We start from the raw sequence: 19,186 nt of genomic DNA, 5'->3' as shown, positions 1-19,186 counted from the left end.
AGTAGTAGTAGTAGCAGTAGTAGTAGTAGTGGTAGTAGTAGTAGTAGCGGTAGTAGTAGTAGTAGTAGCGGTAGTAGTAGTAGTAGCGGTAGTAGTAGTAGCAGTAGTAGTAGTAGTAGCAGCAGTAGTAGTAGTAGTAGCAGCAGTAGTAGTTAGTAGCAGTAGTAGTAGTAGCGGTAGTAGTAGCGGTAGTAGTAGTGGTAGTAGTAGTAGTAGTAGTAGTAGTAGCAGTAGTAGTAGTAGTTAGTATCAGGTAAAGAGAGAGACCAGCTCAGTGTTGACAGCTCAGTGTTGACAGCTCAGTGTTGACAGCTCAGTGTTGATAGCTCAGTGTTGATAGCTCAGTGTTGACAGCTCAGTGTTGACAGCTCAGTGTTGATAGCTCAGTGTTGATAGCTCAGTGTTGACAGCTCACTGTTGACAGCTCAGTGTTGATAGCTCAGTGTTGATAGCTCAGTGTTGACAGCTCAGTGGTGACAGCTCAGTGTTGATAGCTCACTGTTGACAGCTCAGTGTTGACAGCTGTGTTGATAGCTCAGTGTTGACAGCTCAGTGGTGACAGATGTGTTGACAGCTCAGTGTTGACAGCTCAGCTCTGTACTATAGAGAATCATCCAAGACAAACAATGTCCAAACACTGATGTCTTACAAAGTTACATTTCTTTATTTCAACAATATCAGTCTCATGTGGTATCAGAGTTCCATTGGGATGGATTGTAACTCAATATTAGGAAGGTGTTCTTAATGTTTTGTCCACTCAGTGTATATTTAAAGTTTCAACATGAAACAATTTGATTGATTAAGAACAGGAAGTACTGTATGGTAAATACAGCATGGTTCTCTCTGTTCAATAGTAGACCTCCTCAAACACTGAGTAAAAGTCTCACTCAGATCTTTCGAGATCTCAGTCTCTGACTCCGCCCGCTGACCTCCTGACCCCCCACAATCCTCTCCATTCTAAAAGGCTGCAGTGCAAAGGTCAATAATCTACGTTGGTTTGGAATTCTGTCTTAAGTCTCATCAAGATCTTTACAGACCTCCCTCCCCTCCTTCTCTAGACACTGTAGACTGGACCAGACATTATTCTGACCTGTTTTCCCCATGACCACCATGATCCATGGTCACTCACCACGGTACAGTGGACAGTAGACCTGGTCTGGTTCTACACATAGACGGTGATGGTGAATCATGTCAGATTGTGGAGAAGCCAACTTGATGAGTTTCTCCCGACCCAGCCCATCAACCCTATCAGTGCCCTCTGACCTCTCCACTCTTGCAGCAGTCTCCCCTCCAACACTGAGTGAGCTTCACTGACCTCTTTCAAGTTCTGTCTCAGTCTCTCCATTTCTCCATCCTTCTCCTCCATATATCTATCCTTCTCCTCCATATGTTTATCCTTCTCGTTCATCTGTCTATTCTTCTCCTCCATCTGTCTATTCTTCTCCTTCATCTGTCTATTCTTCTCCTTCATCTGTCTGCTGAACTCCCTCTGCATCTTTGTCTGTGAGATCATGATGTTCCTCTGTAACTCAGGTAGGACTATCTTCATCAGGTTTCTCTCTGCTTCAACTCTGGCCTCTCCTTCATAGTTCTCCATCATCTCTATCTCCTGTCTGTGTCTCTCCTCCATCTCCCTCCTCTCATTCACTGTCTTCTCTCTAAATCTCTCCATCTTTCTCTCCATCCCCTGCCTCCTATCAGACTCCTTCTTCAGCTCCCTCTCCAGCTCTCGTTTCTTCTCCTCATCCCTCTCTTCTTTCACCTGTCTCTCCAGTTCACTGGTTCTTTCACTGAGTGTTCTGATATCTCCCTCATGTTCCTGGATCACTCCCTCTATCTTTATCAGAGAGTCCTGCAACTCCTTCTGAAGCCTCTCTCTCAAGTCTCTCTCCTCCTTCTGTTTCCTCTCTTCTCTCTCTCTCTGGATCTTTCCCTCCATCTCTCTAACCTGGTCCTCTGCCTCCTGGTAGGTCTGACTGCTGTAGAATCTCTCTCTGTTTCCTGCCACCATCTCCTCTACCTGATCCAGCAGCTCTGATACCTGAGTGACATGGGCCCTGTCCTTAATGTTGAGGACGTGGTACCTGCTCCCACTTTTCTCTACAAGCTGCTGGAGGTCCTGACTTCCTGCTTGGAGAAACTCCTCAATGCTCTGCTCTTTCAGGACATCATCATGGGTGAATAGAATCACAGTGTGTCCCCAACAACCCTCCCCAAACACCTTCTCTATTCTCTCCAGCACCCCTCTCTCCTCCCCCTTAGAGGGCTCCACTGGTATGACCAGGAGGAAGGCGTGGGGTCCCGGGGCAGACAGACGGACACAGAGCCCCACATCCTGTCTCATCTCCTCCAGAGAGAGTCCAGGACAGAACCAGTCTGGAGTGTCCACCAGCACCAGCCGTCTCCCACACACGTCCCCCTCTCTCCTCTTACTCCTCTGGGTCACTGCAGAGGGGCTGGCCTGGGCCCCAAACTCCTCTCTGCCCAGGATGGTGTTTCCTGCTGCACTCCTCCCAGCCCCAGTCCTCCCCAGCAGCACCAGTCTCAGCTCAGACACACTGGGAGACACTGGGGAGTCTGGACTGCTGCTCTCTCCTCCCACTGCAACACAACACACAGCACTGATCAACACACTGACTATCTGGAGGATGTACAACAGAGTCAAATATAATATAATCTACATCCATAACTCACTATCTGGAGGATGTACAACAGAGTCAAATATAATATAATCTACATCCATAACTCACTATCTGGAGGATGTACAACAGAGTCAAATATAATATAATCTACATCCATAACTCACTATCTGGAGGATGTACAACAGAGTCAAATATAATATAATCTACATCCATAACTCACTATCTGGAGGAAGTACAACAGAGTCAAATATAATATAATCTACATCCATAACTCACTATCTGGAGGATGTACAACAGAGTCAAATATAATATAATCTACATCCATAACTCACTATCTGGAGGAGGTACAACAGAGTCAAATATAATATAATCTACATCCATAACTCACTCTCTGGAGGATTTAACTCCATGCTGTTTGTCCTCCTCAGTGGAAATGTGGGGTCTGTATCTGAGGTCTCTCCTCCCACTGTAACACAACATAGAGAACTGGTCAACATACTGACTCATCAGAGACACATTTAAAACATAGTATAAACAAACTACAAATACATTACACATCATAGTGAAATATAGATTATTGGAGAAAATAGAGAATATCAAGATTGATGACAGTTCGAGACAACATATATAACTCACTAAGTGAAGGATGGTCCACTATAGACTAGAAACAGTAGGAGACAACAGGACAATATTGATAACTCACTAAGTGAAGGATGGTCCACTATAGACTAGAAACAGTAGGAGACAACAGGACAATATTGATAACTCACTAAGTGAAGGATGGTCCACTATAGACTAGAAACAGTAGGAGACAACAGGACAATAGTGATAACTCACTAAGTGAAGGATGGTCCACTATAGACTAGAAACAGTAGGAGACAACAGGACAATAGTGATAACTCACAAAGTGGAGGAACCTCCTTGCTGTGTCTCCTCCTGACTGGGAGTATGGAACCTGTATCTGACGTCTCTCCAGGTTCTAAAATAATAGAACAACCATTTAGAATGGGAACATTTACCTCAGTGACACATGAAGGCACATAGACCTACTGAAGGGGAGTTCTGGGTTTCTATTGAAATGTTAAGTATCACATATCTCACTCACCAGTCATCTGGGCTGAGATCTCTCTTCTCAGTCTCTCTACCTCAGTCTTCACATCACATATCTGTTGAGCTGAAATAACAAAGGAGGACTAGGATCTGAATTCTGTGTTAAAGACTTTAGACAGAAATATGATGCAGAGGGAAAGTATGAAGTGATGGAAAACAATATTCACAACTCAGTGGAGAGTCGACAATAACCTGAGAATTGAGGAAAGTACAGAAGACTAAATGTATTAATGGTGTGAATAATCTTACCCAGTTCAGCATTTTCATTGTTGACATCCTCCAGCTGTTTGTCTCTTTCCTTTAACTGCTTCTCTCTCTCCTCTAGTAGGTTATCTTTCTCTTCTACTTCCTGCCTCCTCTCTTTTAGTTCATTTGATTTTCCCTCCAGTACTTTCTCTCTCTCTTCCAGCTGTTTGTCTCTCTCTTCCAGTAGTCTGTCCTTCTCTCCCAGTCTGTGGTTTCTGTCCTCTAGTTGAAGGTCTCTTTCCTTTCGTTGCATCTCTTTCTCTTCCAGTAGTCTGTCTCTCTCTTCCAGTAGTTTGTCTTTCTCTTCCAGTAGTCTGTCCTTCTCCCCCAGTCTATAGTTTCTGTCCTCTAGTTGAAGGTCTTTATCCTTAATGTTTTTGTCTTTGTCTCCTAGTTCAATCTGCTTCTCCTTTATTTCACTGTCTATTCCCTTCAGTAGTTTGTCTCTCTCTTCCAGTAGTTTGTCTCTCTCTTCCAGCTGTTTGTCTCTCTCTTCCAGTAGTCTGTCCTTCTCCCCCAGTCTGTGGTTGCTGTCCTCTAGTTGAAGGTCTTTTTCCTGCAGTAGGACTCTGAAGTTCTCTACTTGGCTGTTCTTGTCCTGCAGGTTCTTTCTCAGAGCCTCGAGTTGAATGTCTCTTTCCTTTAGTTGCTTGTCTTTCTCTTTCAGTTGGTTTTCTTTCTCTTCTAATAGTTTCTCCCTCTGTCCCATTATCTGGTTCTTCTCCTCCAGGAGTCTCTCTTTCTCTCTCACTTCCTGGGTCATATCATCCAGTTGTGTGTCTTTCTCCTCTAGTTGTTTCATCATCTCTTTAAACATCTTCAACTCTGAGAGAGAGCAGTTAACATATTTAATTGGTTGTTTGAATAAGTTATATATTAATTCATTCAATAGTATGTCTATAAAGACATTATCATTTGATGGAGTTGGTACAATTATTAGTAATTATTTCCTCCAGACAACAGTTATCTGAGCTGAACCAATCATCAACTGGTCTATTGACTATTTGATACATTACAAATGAATTAGTCTGAAAAACTGAATGCCATCACTCATGTTCCCTGATTCAATCCTCTCTCCTCCAGACTCTCTCATACTTACCAAGCTCACCAGCTGATGCCTCCCTCTTCAGCTTGTCCTCCTGGGTCTCACGTTGTAAATACTCTGATCCTGAGACTATGGTGTAAAACAGAGAGGTGAGTTCTGTGTGGTAGACTACATCACTATATACAGAACAAACAGGACCAATCAGATTTCTCCTGTCACTCAAGCCTCCCTCATGTAGGGACTGTGGGCACCAATGAGATCTGGTTAACTTCATATTTAATGTTGTTTTGTTATTGTCCTATCTCTGATCAAATTATTAGTTTCATTGTTAGTGATAACCAGCATTGGGCTCTATGGCAGATACAGGATATTGTGTCAGGAGGCAGGGTTCTATGGAATATACATTCAGTAGAATCTGAAGAACATCTATACATCTTAATCCAACCTACCTTGAGAACATTTGGGGAGAGTATTGATAAATGTAAAGAAACTGATTTAATTTGTAGCCTTGAAGAAGAAACACTGCTGTTTACAAGGCCTGTAGTTTTTATAGTATCAGATTAACACTCTGGTCTGTTCTTTGTCTTGTGTTATTGGTTGTCAATAAACAAACAGACAAATAAGTAATTACTCACCCAGGAAATGTTCTGATCATCCATTATCCAAGATGGAGAGTCATGAATAATGATCATGTAAAACAGAATGCATTAGTTATAATTGTTCATTGAATTTCTGTCTCATTACATAATTTAATGAAACACCATACATCATATTGGAATGACTGTTCATCACATTCATTACTAATGTACATCTAGGGAAAGGGATGTAAGCAGCACTACTATGTGAGCAGTCTGAGAATGACTGAATGCTTCATAATAAGACATCAAGCTAAATTCAAGCTGATTCTTTTTTAATTTTGGTGTGTGAAATGTTGACCTCTATGGCATATATATTGTGGGAGGTTTATGGTAATGCTCCTGATCATCCATTATCCAAGATGGAGAGGAATGAATATTGATAATGTATAACAAAATGTATGAGTTATTACAGTTACATTCAATCCAATTTTAATCACATTACATTATTCAATCAAATACCATACATCATATTGATATGATTGTTCATCACATTCATTACTAATGTACATCTTGGGAAAGGGATGTAAGCAGTGCTACAATTGGAACAGTCTAAACATCACAGATTGCTTCATACTAGGACATCAAACTGAATTCAAGCAGATTCCATGTTAATTTTAGAGTGTGATATGTTGAGGTCTACAGCAGATATATTGTGAAACTAAAATGGCGCCAGAAGAAATGGCAGCAGTTTTACGGGCGCCCAACCAATTGTGTTATTATGTGGGGTTTTTTGCGTTATTTCTAACTTATTTTGAAGATAATGTTTCTGCCACCGTATCTTACGGAAAAAAAGAGCTGCTGGATATCAGGACAGCGACCACTCACCTCGGATTAGACAAAGATTTGTTCTTCAACAAACAAGACGCACAAGACATTGTCCAAACACCCGACAGGACCAACATCCCCGTTATTTGCAAGAGGAAGAGATGCAGGTAAAGAGGACACAGAGCCGGATGCCTGGTCAGGACCCGGGAAAGGAGAGTGGGAAAGCTGTCGTTACCGGCAATATTACTCGCCAACGTGCAATCATTGGACAATAAATTAGACGAGGTACGTTCGCGAATATCCTACCATCGGGACATCAAAACTGTAATATCCTGTTTCACAGAATCGTGCCTGAATCACAACATGGATATTCAGCTAGCGGGATATATGCTGCACCGGCAAGATAGAACAGCACACTCCGGTAAGAGGAGGGGGGGGGGGGTGGTCTGTGCATATTTGTAAACAACAGCTGGTGCACAAAATCTAAGGAAGTCTCTAGATTTTGCTCGCCTGAAGTAGAGTATATTGTGATAAATTGCAGGCCACACTACTTGCCTAGAGAATTTTCAGCTATACTTTTCATGGCTGTTTATTTACCACCACAGACAGATGCTGGCACTAAGACTGCACTCAGTCAGCTGTATAAGGAAATAAGCAAACAGGAAACCACTCACCCAGAGGTGGCGCTCCTAGTGGTCGGAGACTTTAATGCAGGAAACTTAAATCAGTTCTACCAAATTTCTATCAACATGTTAAACGTGCAACCAGAGGGAAGAAAATCTAGATCACCTGATCACCTCCGATGCTCGTCTTATGTGGCAGGGCTTGCAAACTATTACAGACTACAAAGGGAAGCACAGCCGAGAGCTGCCCAGTGACAAGAGCCAAAAGACGAGCTAAATCAATTCTATGCTCTCTTCGAGGCAAGCAACACTGACGCATGCATGAGAGCATCAGCTGTTCCGGACGACTGTGTGATCACGCTCTCCGTAACCGATGTGAGTAAGACCTTTAAACAGGTCAACATACACAAGGCTGCGGAGCCAGACTGATTACCAGGACGTGTGCTCCGGGCATGTGTTGACCAACTGGCAGGTGTCTTCACTGACATTTTCAACATGTCCCTGATTTGAGTCTGTAATACCAACATGTTTCAAGCAGAACACCATAGTCCCTGTGCCCAAGAACACAAAGGCAACCTGCCTAAATGACTACAGACCCGTAGCACTCACGTCCGTAGCCATGAAGTGCTTTGAAAGGCTGGTAATGGGTCACTTCAACACCGTTATCCCAGAAACCCTAGACCCACTCCAATTTGCATACCGCCCAAACAGATCCACAGATGATGCAATCTCTATTGCACTCCACACTGCCATTTCCCACCTGGACAAAAGGAACACTTATGTGAGAATGCTATTCATTGAGTACAGCTCAGCGTTCAACAACATAGTGCCCACGAAGCTCATCACTAAGCTAAGGATCCTGAGACTAAACACCTCCCTCTGCAATTGGATCCTGGACTTCCTGACGGGCCGCCCCCAGGTGGTGAGGGTAGGTAGCAACACATCTGCCACGCTGATCCTCAACACTGGAGCCCCTCAGGGGTGAGTGCCCAGTTCCCTCCTGTACTCCCTGTTCACCCACGACTGCATGGCCAGGCACGACTCCAACACTATCATTAAGTTTGCAAACAACACAACAGTGGTAGGCCTGATCACCGACAACGACGAGACAGCCTATAGGGAGGAGGTCAGAGACCTGGCCGGGTGGTGCCAGAATAACAACTTATCCCTCAACGTAACCAAGGCTAAGGAGATGACTGTGGACTACAGGAAAAGGAGGACCGAGCACACCCCCATTCTCATCGACGGGGCTGTAGTGGAGCAGGTTGAGAGCTTCAAGTTCCTTAGTGTCCACATCACCAACTAACTAGAATGGTCCAAACACACCAAGACAGTCGTGAAGAGGGCACGACAAAGCCTATTCCCCCTCAGGAAACTAAAAAGATTTGGCATGGGTCCTGAGATCCTCAAAAGGTTCTACAGCTGCAACATCGAGAGCATCCTGACTGGTTGCATCACTGCCTGGTACGGCAATTGCTCGGCCTCCGACCACAAGGCACTACAGAGGGTAGTGCGTACGGCCCAGTACATCACTGAGGCTAAGCTTCCTGCCATCCAGGACCTCTACACCAAGCGGTGTCAGAGGAAGGCCCTAAAAATTGTCAAAGACCCCAGCCACCCCGGTCATTGACTGTTCTCTCCACTACCGCATGGCAAACGCTACCGGAGTGCCAAGTCTAGGACAAAAAGGCTTCTCAAAAGTTTTTACCCCCAAGCCATAAGACTCATTTACATTTACATTTGAGTCATTTAGCAGACGCTCTTATCCAGAGCGACTTACAAATTGGAAAGTTCATACATATTCATCCTGGTCCCCCCGTGGGGAATGAACCCACAACCCTGGCGTTGCAAGCGCCATGCTCTACCAACTGAGCCACACGGGACCTGAGCCACACGAGACTCCTGAACAGGTAATCAAATGGCTGCCCGGACTATTTGCATTGTGTGCCCCCCCAACGCCTCTTTTTACGCTGCTGCTACTCTCTGTTTATCTTATATGCATAGTCACTTTAACTATACATTCATGTACATACTACCTCAACTGGCCCGACCAATCAGTGCTCCCGCACATTGGCTAACCGGGCTATCTGCATTGTGTGCCCTCACCCCCCCAATCCCTCTTTTACGCTGCTGCCACTCTCTGTTTATCATATATGTATAGTCACTTTAACCATATCTACATGTACATACTACCTCATTCAGCCCGACTAACCGGTGTCTGTATGTAGCCTCTCTACTGTATATAGCCTCGCTACTGTTATCTTTCACTGTCTTTTTTACTGGTGTTTTTATTTCTTTATTTACCTATTGTTCACCTAATACCTGTTCTGCACTATCGGTTAGAGCCTGTAAGTAAGCATTTCATTGTAAGGTCTACTACACCTGTTGTATTCGGCGCACTTGAGGAATAAACTTTGATTTGATTTGATTGCGGGAGGGCTATGTGAAATGTTGACCTCTATAGCAGATATATTGTGGGAGGACTATGTGAAATGTTGACCTCTATAGCAGATATATTGTGGGAGGACACTGTGAAATGTTGACCTCTATGGCAGATATATTGTGGGAGGACAATGTGAAATGTTGACCTCTATAGCAGATATATTGTGGGAGGACTATGTGAAATGTTGACCTCTATGGCAGATATATTGTGGGAGGACAATGTGAAATGTTGACCTCTATAGCAGATATATTGTGGGAGGACTATGTGAAATGTTGACCTCTATTGTGGGAGGGCAATGATGTGAAAATTCTGGATAATTTGAAGAACATCTATACATCTTAATCCATCCTACCTTGAGAACATTTGGGGAGAGTTTTGATAAATGTAAAGAAACTGATTTAATTTGTAGCCTTGAAGAAGACACACTGCTGTTCACAAGGCCTGTAGTTTTTATAGTATCAGATTAACACTCTGGTCTGTTCTTTGTCTTGTGTTATTGGTTGTCAATAAACAAAACAGACAAATAAGTAATTACTCACCCCGTACTGATCATCCATTATCCAAGATGGAGAGTCATGAATAATGATCATGTAAAACAGAATGCATTAGTTATTATTGTTCATTGAAATTCTGTCTCATTACATCATTTAATGAAATACCATACATCATATTGGAATGACTGTTCATCACATTCATTACTAATGTACATCTAGGGAAAGGGATGTAAGCAGCACTACTATGTGAGCGGTCTGAGAATGTCTTGTGACGGGAGGGGGTGTGTAACGGCCCTGAATTTGTCTGAACCGTCTCAGTGCTTCTCCTTCCAATAGGGCGCCTCCCCTTTAATTACATATTAAATAGCCAGCATCAGCTGTGCAAAAGTGGGGTTGTGATGGAGACGCAAATGAGGATGTGTTCAACCCTCCAGTTCCGAAGAGTTTTTACTCCGTTTGTTTTGTTGTATTTAAAAGTGTGCTTTGTATCCAGGATCGGATCCACTCATTGCTTCCTTTGGACTACACATCTCAGTTGTTCTCCGCTGGCGATCTAGTGGCAGATTGGAAGGTCTGACTGACCGATTGATTACAACTATTTTGCATACGTTATTTCATTAGTTTTAGAGTGATGTATACCGTGATGATTTAAGACTTATTGAGATGTGATATACTTTATAGTTGTGTGGTAGAAGAGTTGATATTTTGATTGTATGATTGAGACTGGGTTCACACTACACTTTATGAATGGACAAACATTGCGTGACTAAGGTCACTTGAGTTCACTGAACTCATTTTCCCCGGCAGTTTGACTACCAACGAAGCCAACTCACTGCCACTCTCCAGTGGTGCAACATCACCACACTGAGATCTTCAAGGATGTTAAATCTATTTTCTCTGCACAACCTACCTGGCAACACTACAAACAATAAAAACAATAAAAACCGTTTGACTGATTGCTTTATAATAGTTTAAATAATTTATAATAGGACAGCAGGCTGAACTCAAGCTGATTCCAATTTAATTTTGACCTCTATGGCAGATATTTTGTGGGATTTTTATGGTAATGCTCCTGATAATCCATTATCCAAGATGGAGAGGAATGAATATTGATAATGGATAACAAAATGTATGAGTTATTACAGTTACATTCAATCCAAATTCAGCCACATTACATTATTCAATCAAATACCATACATCATATTGATATGACTGTTCATCACATTCATTACTAATGTACATCTAGGGAAAGGGATGTAAGCAGTGCTACTATTGGAACAGTCTAAACATCACAGAATGATTCATACTAGGACATCAAACTGAATTCATGTCACGTTCGTTGAAAGATGGATTGGACCAAGGTGCAGCGTGGTAGGCGTACATCATCAATTTATTAAATCAACACCAAAAACAAGAAAGAATAAACGACACGTAAAGTTTTGTAGCGCTAACACAGCAACTAACCAAAAACAAGAACCATACCCGGCCAACAAAGAAATAGAAAAACTAGAATGCCCACCCAAATCATACCCTGACCTAACCAAATAGAGAAATAAAAAGGCTCTCTAAGGTCAGGGCGTGACAATTCAAGCTGATTCCATGTTCATTTTGGAGTGTGATATGTTGAGCTCTATGGAAGAAATATTGTGGGAAGGCAATGATATGAAAATTCTGGATAATTTGAAGAACATCTATACATCTTAATCCATCCTACCTTGAGAACATTTGGGGAGAGTTTTGATAAATGTAAAGAAACTGATTTAATTTGTAGCCTTGAAGAAGACACACTGCTGTTCACAAGGCCTGTAGTTTTTATAGTATCAGATTAACACTCTGGTCTGTTCTTTGTCTTGTGTTATTGGTTGTCAATAAACAAAACAGAGGGGGACAAAATGGCGCCGTAGAGAGAACACTGTGTTTCAGCGAGCTCCCGTGGCATTTGTAAATTTATATTCTTTCATTAATCTCCTAGCTTGAAAAAGTGGTAGAATTGGCTAAATAAGTTATCCTGCAATGAGTCTTGACGGTTATTTCTCAAAAATCTCCGACAACATGCCCAGCAGAGCTACTAAGAACTCGACCAAAACCACCATCCCTGTAGATGTGCAGGAGGAGCTAGCTTACGTTAGCGAGGCTAACACCGTTGCGGATCCAGGCACAATGGACCTGGTGATTCAAAAGATGACGGATAACATTACTAAAGTGATCGATGTTAAGATAAGAACGGTCTTGGAAGCAATAGCAGGCCATTCAGCTGAATTACAGAGGGTGGTCAAACGTGTCGATGAGGCGGAAGGTAGAATCGCTACAGTGGAAGCCTCAACTACATCTATGGACACTAAGATGAAAGCACTTGAGAAACAGGTGCGCGAAATGGCGGAGCACATTGATGACTTGGATAATCGAGGTCGCAGATGCAATATTCGTGTTGTGGGACTCCCGGATAATTCTGAAGGGACACGTTCAGTACATTTTTTTGAGGAATGGATCCCTGACTACTTACAAATGGACACTAAGGCTGGTCGTGTGAACCTGGACAGAGCCCATCGCTCTCAAGCACCGATACCCGGTCCCAACCAGCGCCCACGGCCAGTGGTTATAAAGTTCCACAACTTCACCGACAAGCAGCGCGTTATGGATGCGGCTAGAAATATCGGCTCTGACGGAAGTCAACGTAAAGGTCCAAAGGTCTCATTCTTCAATGATTATTCCACAGCGGTTGTACGAAGACGCAAAGGGTTTGATGAGGCGAAGGCCCGACTCAGGAGAATGAAGATGGACTACACACTGTTGTACCCGGCCACATTGAAGATTATGGTCAACGGATCGCCTAAGAAACTCTACACACCTGAAGAGGCTGCTGCGTTTATTGACTCTCTCGGGTAAATAACTTTAAGCTGCGCCGCCGCAGCATTGGATAACTTTATTATCTTATTTGAATCTGATCATGAAACAGTGGTGTGAGTTCTCATATATTCATATCTTTATTATTTTTCTTGCTAAAGTAACTGCCGCTATAGCTCAGGCTGAGATATGGGTGAATCTATATTGGTGCCCAGGCTTGGTTTTAGGTGGAAGAGCCTCAATCTTCATATATTGATTTTCATTTTCATATGTATAAAGGACGAGGCTATTGAGTGGCAATGCAGACTTAAGAGTCTACATTGGAAAGTTGAAATCCCCTGCATGTTAGCTAGTGGGAAAACCCCCTTTTGGATCTTTACATGTTTAATTTTTGGGTTTAGTATAGTTAGAGTTCAGGGTTCATATCGTTTGTTTATGCTCGGTGAGATAGAAGAGAGTTCAACACATGGAAAAAGGTACCACCCCATTTTTACGGTGGGATTCAGTCTGAATATGAAACGGTCAAGGTGCAATGGCAGGTAATACACTGCGTGTATGTACATGGAACATTAGAGGGAGCCATAATCCCATTAAAAGGAAGAAGGTACTGTCTTTTTTGAAAAAAGAAAATATTGATATTGCCCTGTTGCAAGAAACTCATTTGGATGACAAGGAACATCTGAAATTACAACAAGGGGGGTTTGGTCAAGTGTTTTTCTCATCATTTACATCCAGAAGTAGAGGTGGAGCAATTCTTGTGAAAAATAACTTACCACTTAAGGTCTTGAATTGCGTGAAAGATAAATTTGGTCGCTTTGTTATAATTAATGGTACTTTACAAGGGCAGAACATCTCCATAATGAATATTTACTTCCCCCCTGCCCACCCCCCTGATTTCCTCACTAAGGTATTTCTAGACTTTTCAGAATTAAACTCAGACACTGCAGTGGTTGGAGGAGATTTTAATTGTTTGTTGAACCCCCTTATTGATAAGTTTCCCAGCGGTATAGCTTCACTCTCTCCTCGAGCTAAGTCACTTAAAGCTATTTGTGATGATCTGGGGTATGCTGATGTTTGGAGAACTTTTCACCCCTCCAACAGAGAGTTCACTTTTTTCTCTGCACCTCATGGAAGTCAGACTAGAATAGATTACTTTTTTATGCCCAGGACGTCTTTGCAGTCTGTTTTATCTGCTAGGATAGGAAGCATAGTCATATCTGATCAAGCAGCATACCACCCTGCATACCACTGCTGGCTTGCTTCTGAAGCTAAGCAGGGTTGGTCCTGGTCAGTCCCTGGATGGGAGACCAGGTGCTGCTGGAAGAGGTGTTGGAGGGCCAGTAGGAGGCACTCTTTCCTCTGGTCTAAACAAAGATCCCAATGCCCCAGGGCAGTGATTGGGGACACTGCTCTGTGTAGGGTGCCGTCTTTCGGATGGGACGTTAAACGGGTGTCCTGACTCTCTGAGGTCATTAAAGATCCCATGGCACTTATTGTAAGAGTAGGGGTGTTAACCCCGGTGTCCTGGCTAAATTCCCAATCTGGCCCTCAACCATCACGGTCACCTAATAATCCCCAGTTTACAATTGGCTCATTCATCCCCCTCCTCTCCCCTGTAACTATTCCCCAGGTCGTTGCTGCAAATGAGAACGTGTTCTCAGTCAACTTACCTGGTAAAATAACGGAAAAATAAAATAAAAATAATGCGGAGGTGATCCTGGACATAAAACTCAACGGGGCATTCAATCTGTCAAGACATTGGAGGTTGAATACAACCATCCTTAAAGACCATACGTTCTTCTCCTTCCAATAGGGCGCCTCCCCTTTAATTACATATTAAATAGCCAGCATCAGCTGCTCAAAAGTGGGGTTGTTATGGAGACGCGAATGAGGATGTGTTCAACTCTCCGTTCCGAAGGGTCTTTACTCCGTTTGTTTTGTTGTATTTAAAAGTGTGGTTTGTATCCAGGATCGGATCCACTCATTGCTTCCTTTGGACTACACATCTCAGTTGTTCTCCGCTGGCGATCTAGTGGCAGATTGGAAGGTCTGACTGACCGATTGATTACAACTATTTTGCATAGAGTATTTCATTAGTTTTAGAGTGATGTATACCGTGATGATTTAAGACTTATTGAGATGTGATATACTTTATAGTTGTGTGGTAGAAGAGTTGATATTTTGCTTGTATGATTGAGACTGGGTTCACGCTACACTTTATAAATGGACAAACATTGCCTTACTAAGGTCACTTGACTTCACTGAACTCATTTTCCCGGGCTGGACTCTTTTAGGCCCAAAGTACGGGACATTTCTGGAGGAACCAGAACTCATTATTTGTTATATTATTATGTGTGTGATCATTTATGTTGGTAATACAACCCACGTAAAAGTATACAGTTGTTTTTAACTTATTTTCAATGTTTTAAGGGTTTATGAAAAGTGTATGTCCATCCTGACTTTTACATGTGTCCTTTGTATTGGTGTAGACTTGACGGACCAGACGGACTCATTCCCTCTGGTTAATCTCCAGAGGTTGTAGTCTTACAACTTCAAGGTGATATCCTTTATATTCGTCAGACTAAACATCTCCAACCTCTAATCCTCCATAAATTCAAATGTCTGAGTGAAGAGCAACAACAGAGTGAAATGGAATTCATAGACTCATTGAGCACTCTAACCCACACGCTGACAGAGCTCAGTGAGAGTGGAAGACGGGATGTTACTGGTGCCATGGTGTGATATGTTGACCTCTACGGCAGATAAATTGTGGGAGGACGATGTGAAATATTGACCTCTCTGGCAGATATATTGTGGGAGAAAAATGTGAAATGTTGACCTCAATGGCAGATATATTGTGGGAGGACGATGTGAAATATTGACCTCTCTGGCAGATATATTGTGGGAGGACTATGTGAAATGTTGACCTCAATGGCAGATATATTGTGGGAGGACGATGTGAAATATTGACCTCTCTGGCAGATATATTGTGGGAGAAAAATGTGAAATGTTGACCTCAATGGCAGATATATTGTGGGAGGACTATGTGAAATATTGACCTCTATGGCAGATATATTGTGGGAGATCTATGATATGAAAATTCTGGATAATTTGAAGAACATCTATACATCTTAATCCAACCTACCTTGAGAACATTTGGGGAGAGTATTGATAAATGCAAAGAAACTGATTAAATTTGTAGTCTTGAAGAAGACACACTGCTGTTCACAAGACCTGTAGTTTTTATAGTATCAGATTAACACTCTGGTCTGTTCTTTGTCTTGTGTTATTGGTTGTCGATAAACAAAACAGACAAATAAGTAATTACTCACCCTGCATTTTTGCTGATTATCCATTATCCAAGATGGAGAGTCATGAATAATGATCATGTAAAACAGAATACATTAGTTATTATTGTTCATTGAATTTCTGTCTCATTACATAATTTAATGAAATACCATACATCATATTGCAATGACTGTTCATCACATTTTTTACTAATGTACATCTAGGGAAAGGGATGTAAGCAGTGCTACTATTGGAACAGTCTAAACATCACAGAATGCATCACACTAGGACATCAAACTGAATTCAAAATGATTCCATGTTAATTTTGTAGTGTGAAATGTTGAGCTCTATAGCAGATATATTGTGGGAGAACTATGTGAAATATTGACATCTATGGCAGATGTATTGTGGGAGATCTATGATATGAAAATTCTGGATAATTTGAAGAAGATCTATACATCTTAATCCAACCTACCTTGAGAACATTTGGGGAGAGTATTGATAAATGTAAAGAAACTGATTTAATTTGCAGCCTTGAAGAAGACACACTGCTGTTCACAAGGCCTGTAGTTTTTATAGTATCAGATTAACACTCTGGTCTGTTCTTTGTCTTGTGTTATTGGTTGTTAATAAACAAAACAGACAAATAAGTCATTACTCACCCAAATCTGATCACCCATTATCCAAGATGGAGAGTCATGAATAATGATTATGTAAAACAGAATGCATTAGTTATTATTGTTCATTGAATTTCTGTCTCATTACATAATTTAATGAAATACCATACATCATATTGATATGACTGTTCATCACATTCATTAGTAATGTAAATCTAGGGAAAGGGATGTAAGCAGTGCTACTATTGGAACAGTCTAAACATCACATAATGCTTCATACTAGGACATCAAACTGAATTAAAGCTGATTCCATGTTCATTTTTGAGTGTGAAATGTTGAGCTCTATAGCAGATATATTGTGGGAGGACTATGTGAAATGTTGATCTCCATGGCAGATATATTGTGGGAGGACTATGTGAAATGTTGATCTCCATGGCAGATATATTGTGGGAGGACAATGTGAAATGTTGACCTCTATGGCAGATATATTGTGGGAGGACTATGTGAAATGTTGACCTCAATGGCAGATATATTGTGGGAGGACGATGTGAAATATTGACCTCTATGGCAGATATATTGTGGGAGGACTATGTGAAATGTTGATCTCCATGGCAGATATATTGTGGGAGGACAATGTGAAATGTTGACCTCTATGGCAGATATATTGTGGGAGGACGATGTGAAATATTGACCTCTCTGGCAGATATATTGTGGGAGGACTATGTGAAATGTTGATCTCCATGGCAGATATATTGTGGGAGGACTATGTGAAATGTTGATCTCCATGGCAGATATATTGTGGGAGGACTATGTGAAATATTGACCTCTAGAGCAGATATATTCTGGGAAATCTATGATATTTAAATTCTGGATAATCTGAATAACATCTACAGTCATGGCCAAAAGTTATGAGAATGACAAATAAAAATTTTCACAAAGTGTGCTGCCTCAGTTTGTATGATGGCAATTTGCATATACTCCAGAATGTTATGAAGAGTGATCAGATGAATTGCAATTAATTGCAGTCCCTCTTTGCCATGCAAATGAACTGAATCCCCCAAAAACTTTTCTACTGCATTTCAGCCCTGCCACAAAATGACCAGCTGATATCATGTCAGTGTCGTTAACAGAGGTGTGAGTGTTGACGAGGACAAGGCTGGAGATAACTCTGTCATGCTGATTGAGTTCAAATAACAGACTGGAAGCTTCAAAAGGAAGGTGGTGCTTGAAATCATTGTTCTTCCTCTGTCAACCATGGTTACCTGCGAAGAAACATGTGCCGTCATCATTGCTTTGCACAAAAAGGGCTTCACAGGCAAGGATATTGCTGCCAGTAAGATTGCACCTAAATCAACCATTTATCGGATCATGAAGAATTTCACGGAGAGCGGTTCAATTGTTGTGAAGAAGGCTTCAGGGCGCCCAAGAAAGTCCAGTAAGCGCCAGGACCATCTCCTAAAGTTGATTCAGCTACGAGATCGGGGCACCACCAGTACAGAGCTTGCTCAGGAATGGCAGCAGGCAGGTGTGAGTGAGGCGAAGACTTTTGGAGGATGGCCTCGTGTCAAGAAGGGCAGCAAAGAAGCCACTTATATTAAAGGAAAAACAGGGACAGACTGATATTCTGCAAAAGGTACAGGGATTGGACTGCTGAGGACTGGGGTAAAGTTATTTTCTCTGATGAATCCCCTGTACGATTGTTTGGGGCATCCGGAAAAAAGCTTGTCCGGAGAAGACAAGGTGAGCGCTACCATCAGTCCTGTGTCATGCCAACAGTAAAGCATCCTGAGATCATTCATGTGTGGGGTTGCTTCTCAGCCAAGGGAGTGGGCCCACTCACAATTTTGCCTAAGAACACAGCCATGAATAAAGAATGGTACCAAAACATCCTCCGAGAGCAACTTCTCCAAACCATTCAGGAACAGTTTGGTGACGAACAATGCCTTTTCCAGCATGATGGAGCTCCTTGCCATAAGGCAAAAGTGATAACTAAGTGGCGGGGAACAAAACATCGACATTTTGTGTCCATGGCCAGGAAACTCCCCATACCTTAATCCCATTGAGAACTTGTGGTCAATCCTCAAGAGGTGGGTGGACAAACAAAACCCCACAAATTCTGACAAACTCCAAGCATTGATTATGCAAGAATGGGCTGCCATCAGTCAGGATGTGGCCCAGAAGTTAATTGACAGCATGCCAGGGCAAATTGCAGAGGTCTTGAAAAAGAAGGGTCAACACTGCAAATATTGACTCTTTGCATCAACTTCATGAAATTGTCAATAAAAGCCTTTGACACTTATGAAATGCTTGTAATTATACTTCAGTATTCCATAGTAACATCTGACAAAAATATCTAAAGACACTGACGCAGCAAACTTCGTGGAAATTAATATTTGTGTCATTCTCAAACCTTTTGGTCACGACTGTATAC

The 19,186-nt window shown here is 42.1% G+C and overlaps 1 protein-coding gene across 1 annotated transcript; it reads right to left on the bottom strand.

Moving 5' to 3' along the window:
- Positions 1-643: 643 nt before the first annotated feature.
- Positions 644-5,349, bottom strand: LOC139577302 (trichohyalin-like). The gene is made up of 6 exons (XM_071404308.1): positions 5,098-5,349; positions 4,002-4,823; positions 3,748-3,816; positions 3,547-3,621; positions 3,031-3,108; positions 644-2,601 (listed from the first exon to the last, which is right to left on the bottom strand). The coding sequence occupies exons 1-6, from the start codon at positions 5,315-5,317 to the stop codon at positions 1,187-1,189; spliced, it is 2,679 nt and encodes an 892-aa protein (XP_071260409.1). The 5' UTR covers positions 5,318-5,349; the 3' UTR covers positions 644-1,186.
- Positions 5,350-19,186: the final 13,837 nt, after the last annotated feature.

Source organism: Salvelinus alpinus, chromosome 5 (genome assembly GCF_045679555.1).
Source record: "Salvelinus alpinus chromosome 5, SLU_Salpinus.1, whole genome shotgun sequence".
In the NCBI taxonomy this organism is placed as follows: domain Eukaryota; kingdom Metazoa; phylum Chordata; class Actinopteri; order Salmoniformes; family Salmonidae; genus Salvelinus; species Salvelinus alpinus.
The sequence above is the reverse complement of the archived record's forward strand: the minus strand, read 5'-3'. Positions and strand labels throughout refer to the sequence as shown.

Coding starts and splice junctions, on each gene's coding strand:
- LOC139577302 (XM_071404308.1), bottom strand. CDS start 5,317: ATGAAGTTAACCAGATCTCATTGGTGCCCACAGTCCCTACATGAGGGA. Junction 3,817..4,001: donor CAATGAAAATGCTGAACTGG/GTAAGATTATTC, acceptor TTGTTATTTCAG/CTCAACAGATATGTGATGTG. Junction 2,602..3,030: donor GGAGTTAAATCCTCCAGAGA/GTGAGTTATGGA, acceptor GTTGTGTTGCAG/TGGGAGGAGAGAGCAGCAGT.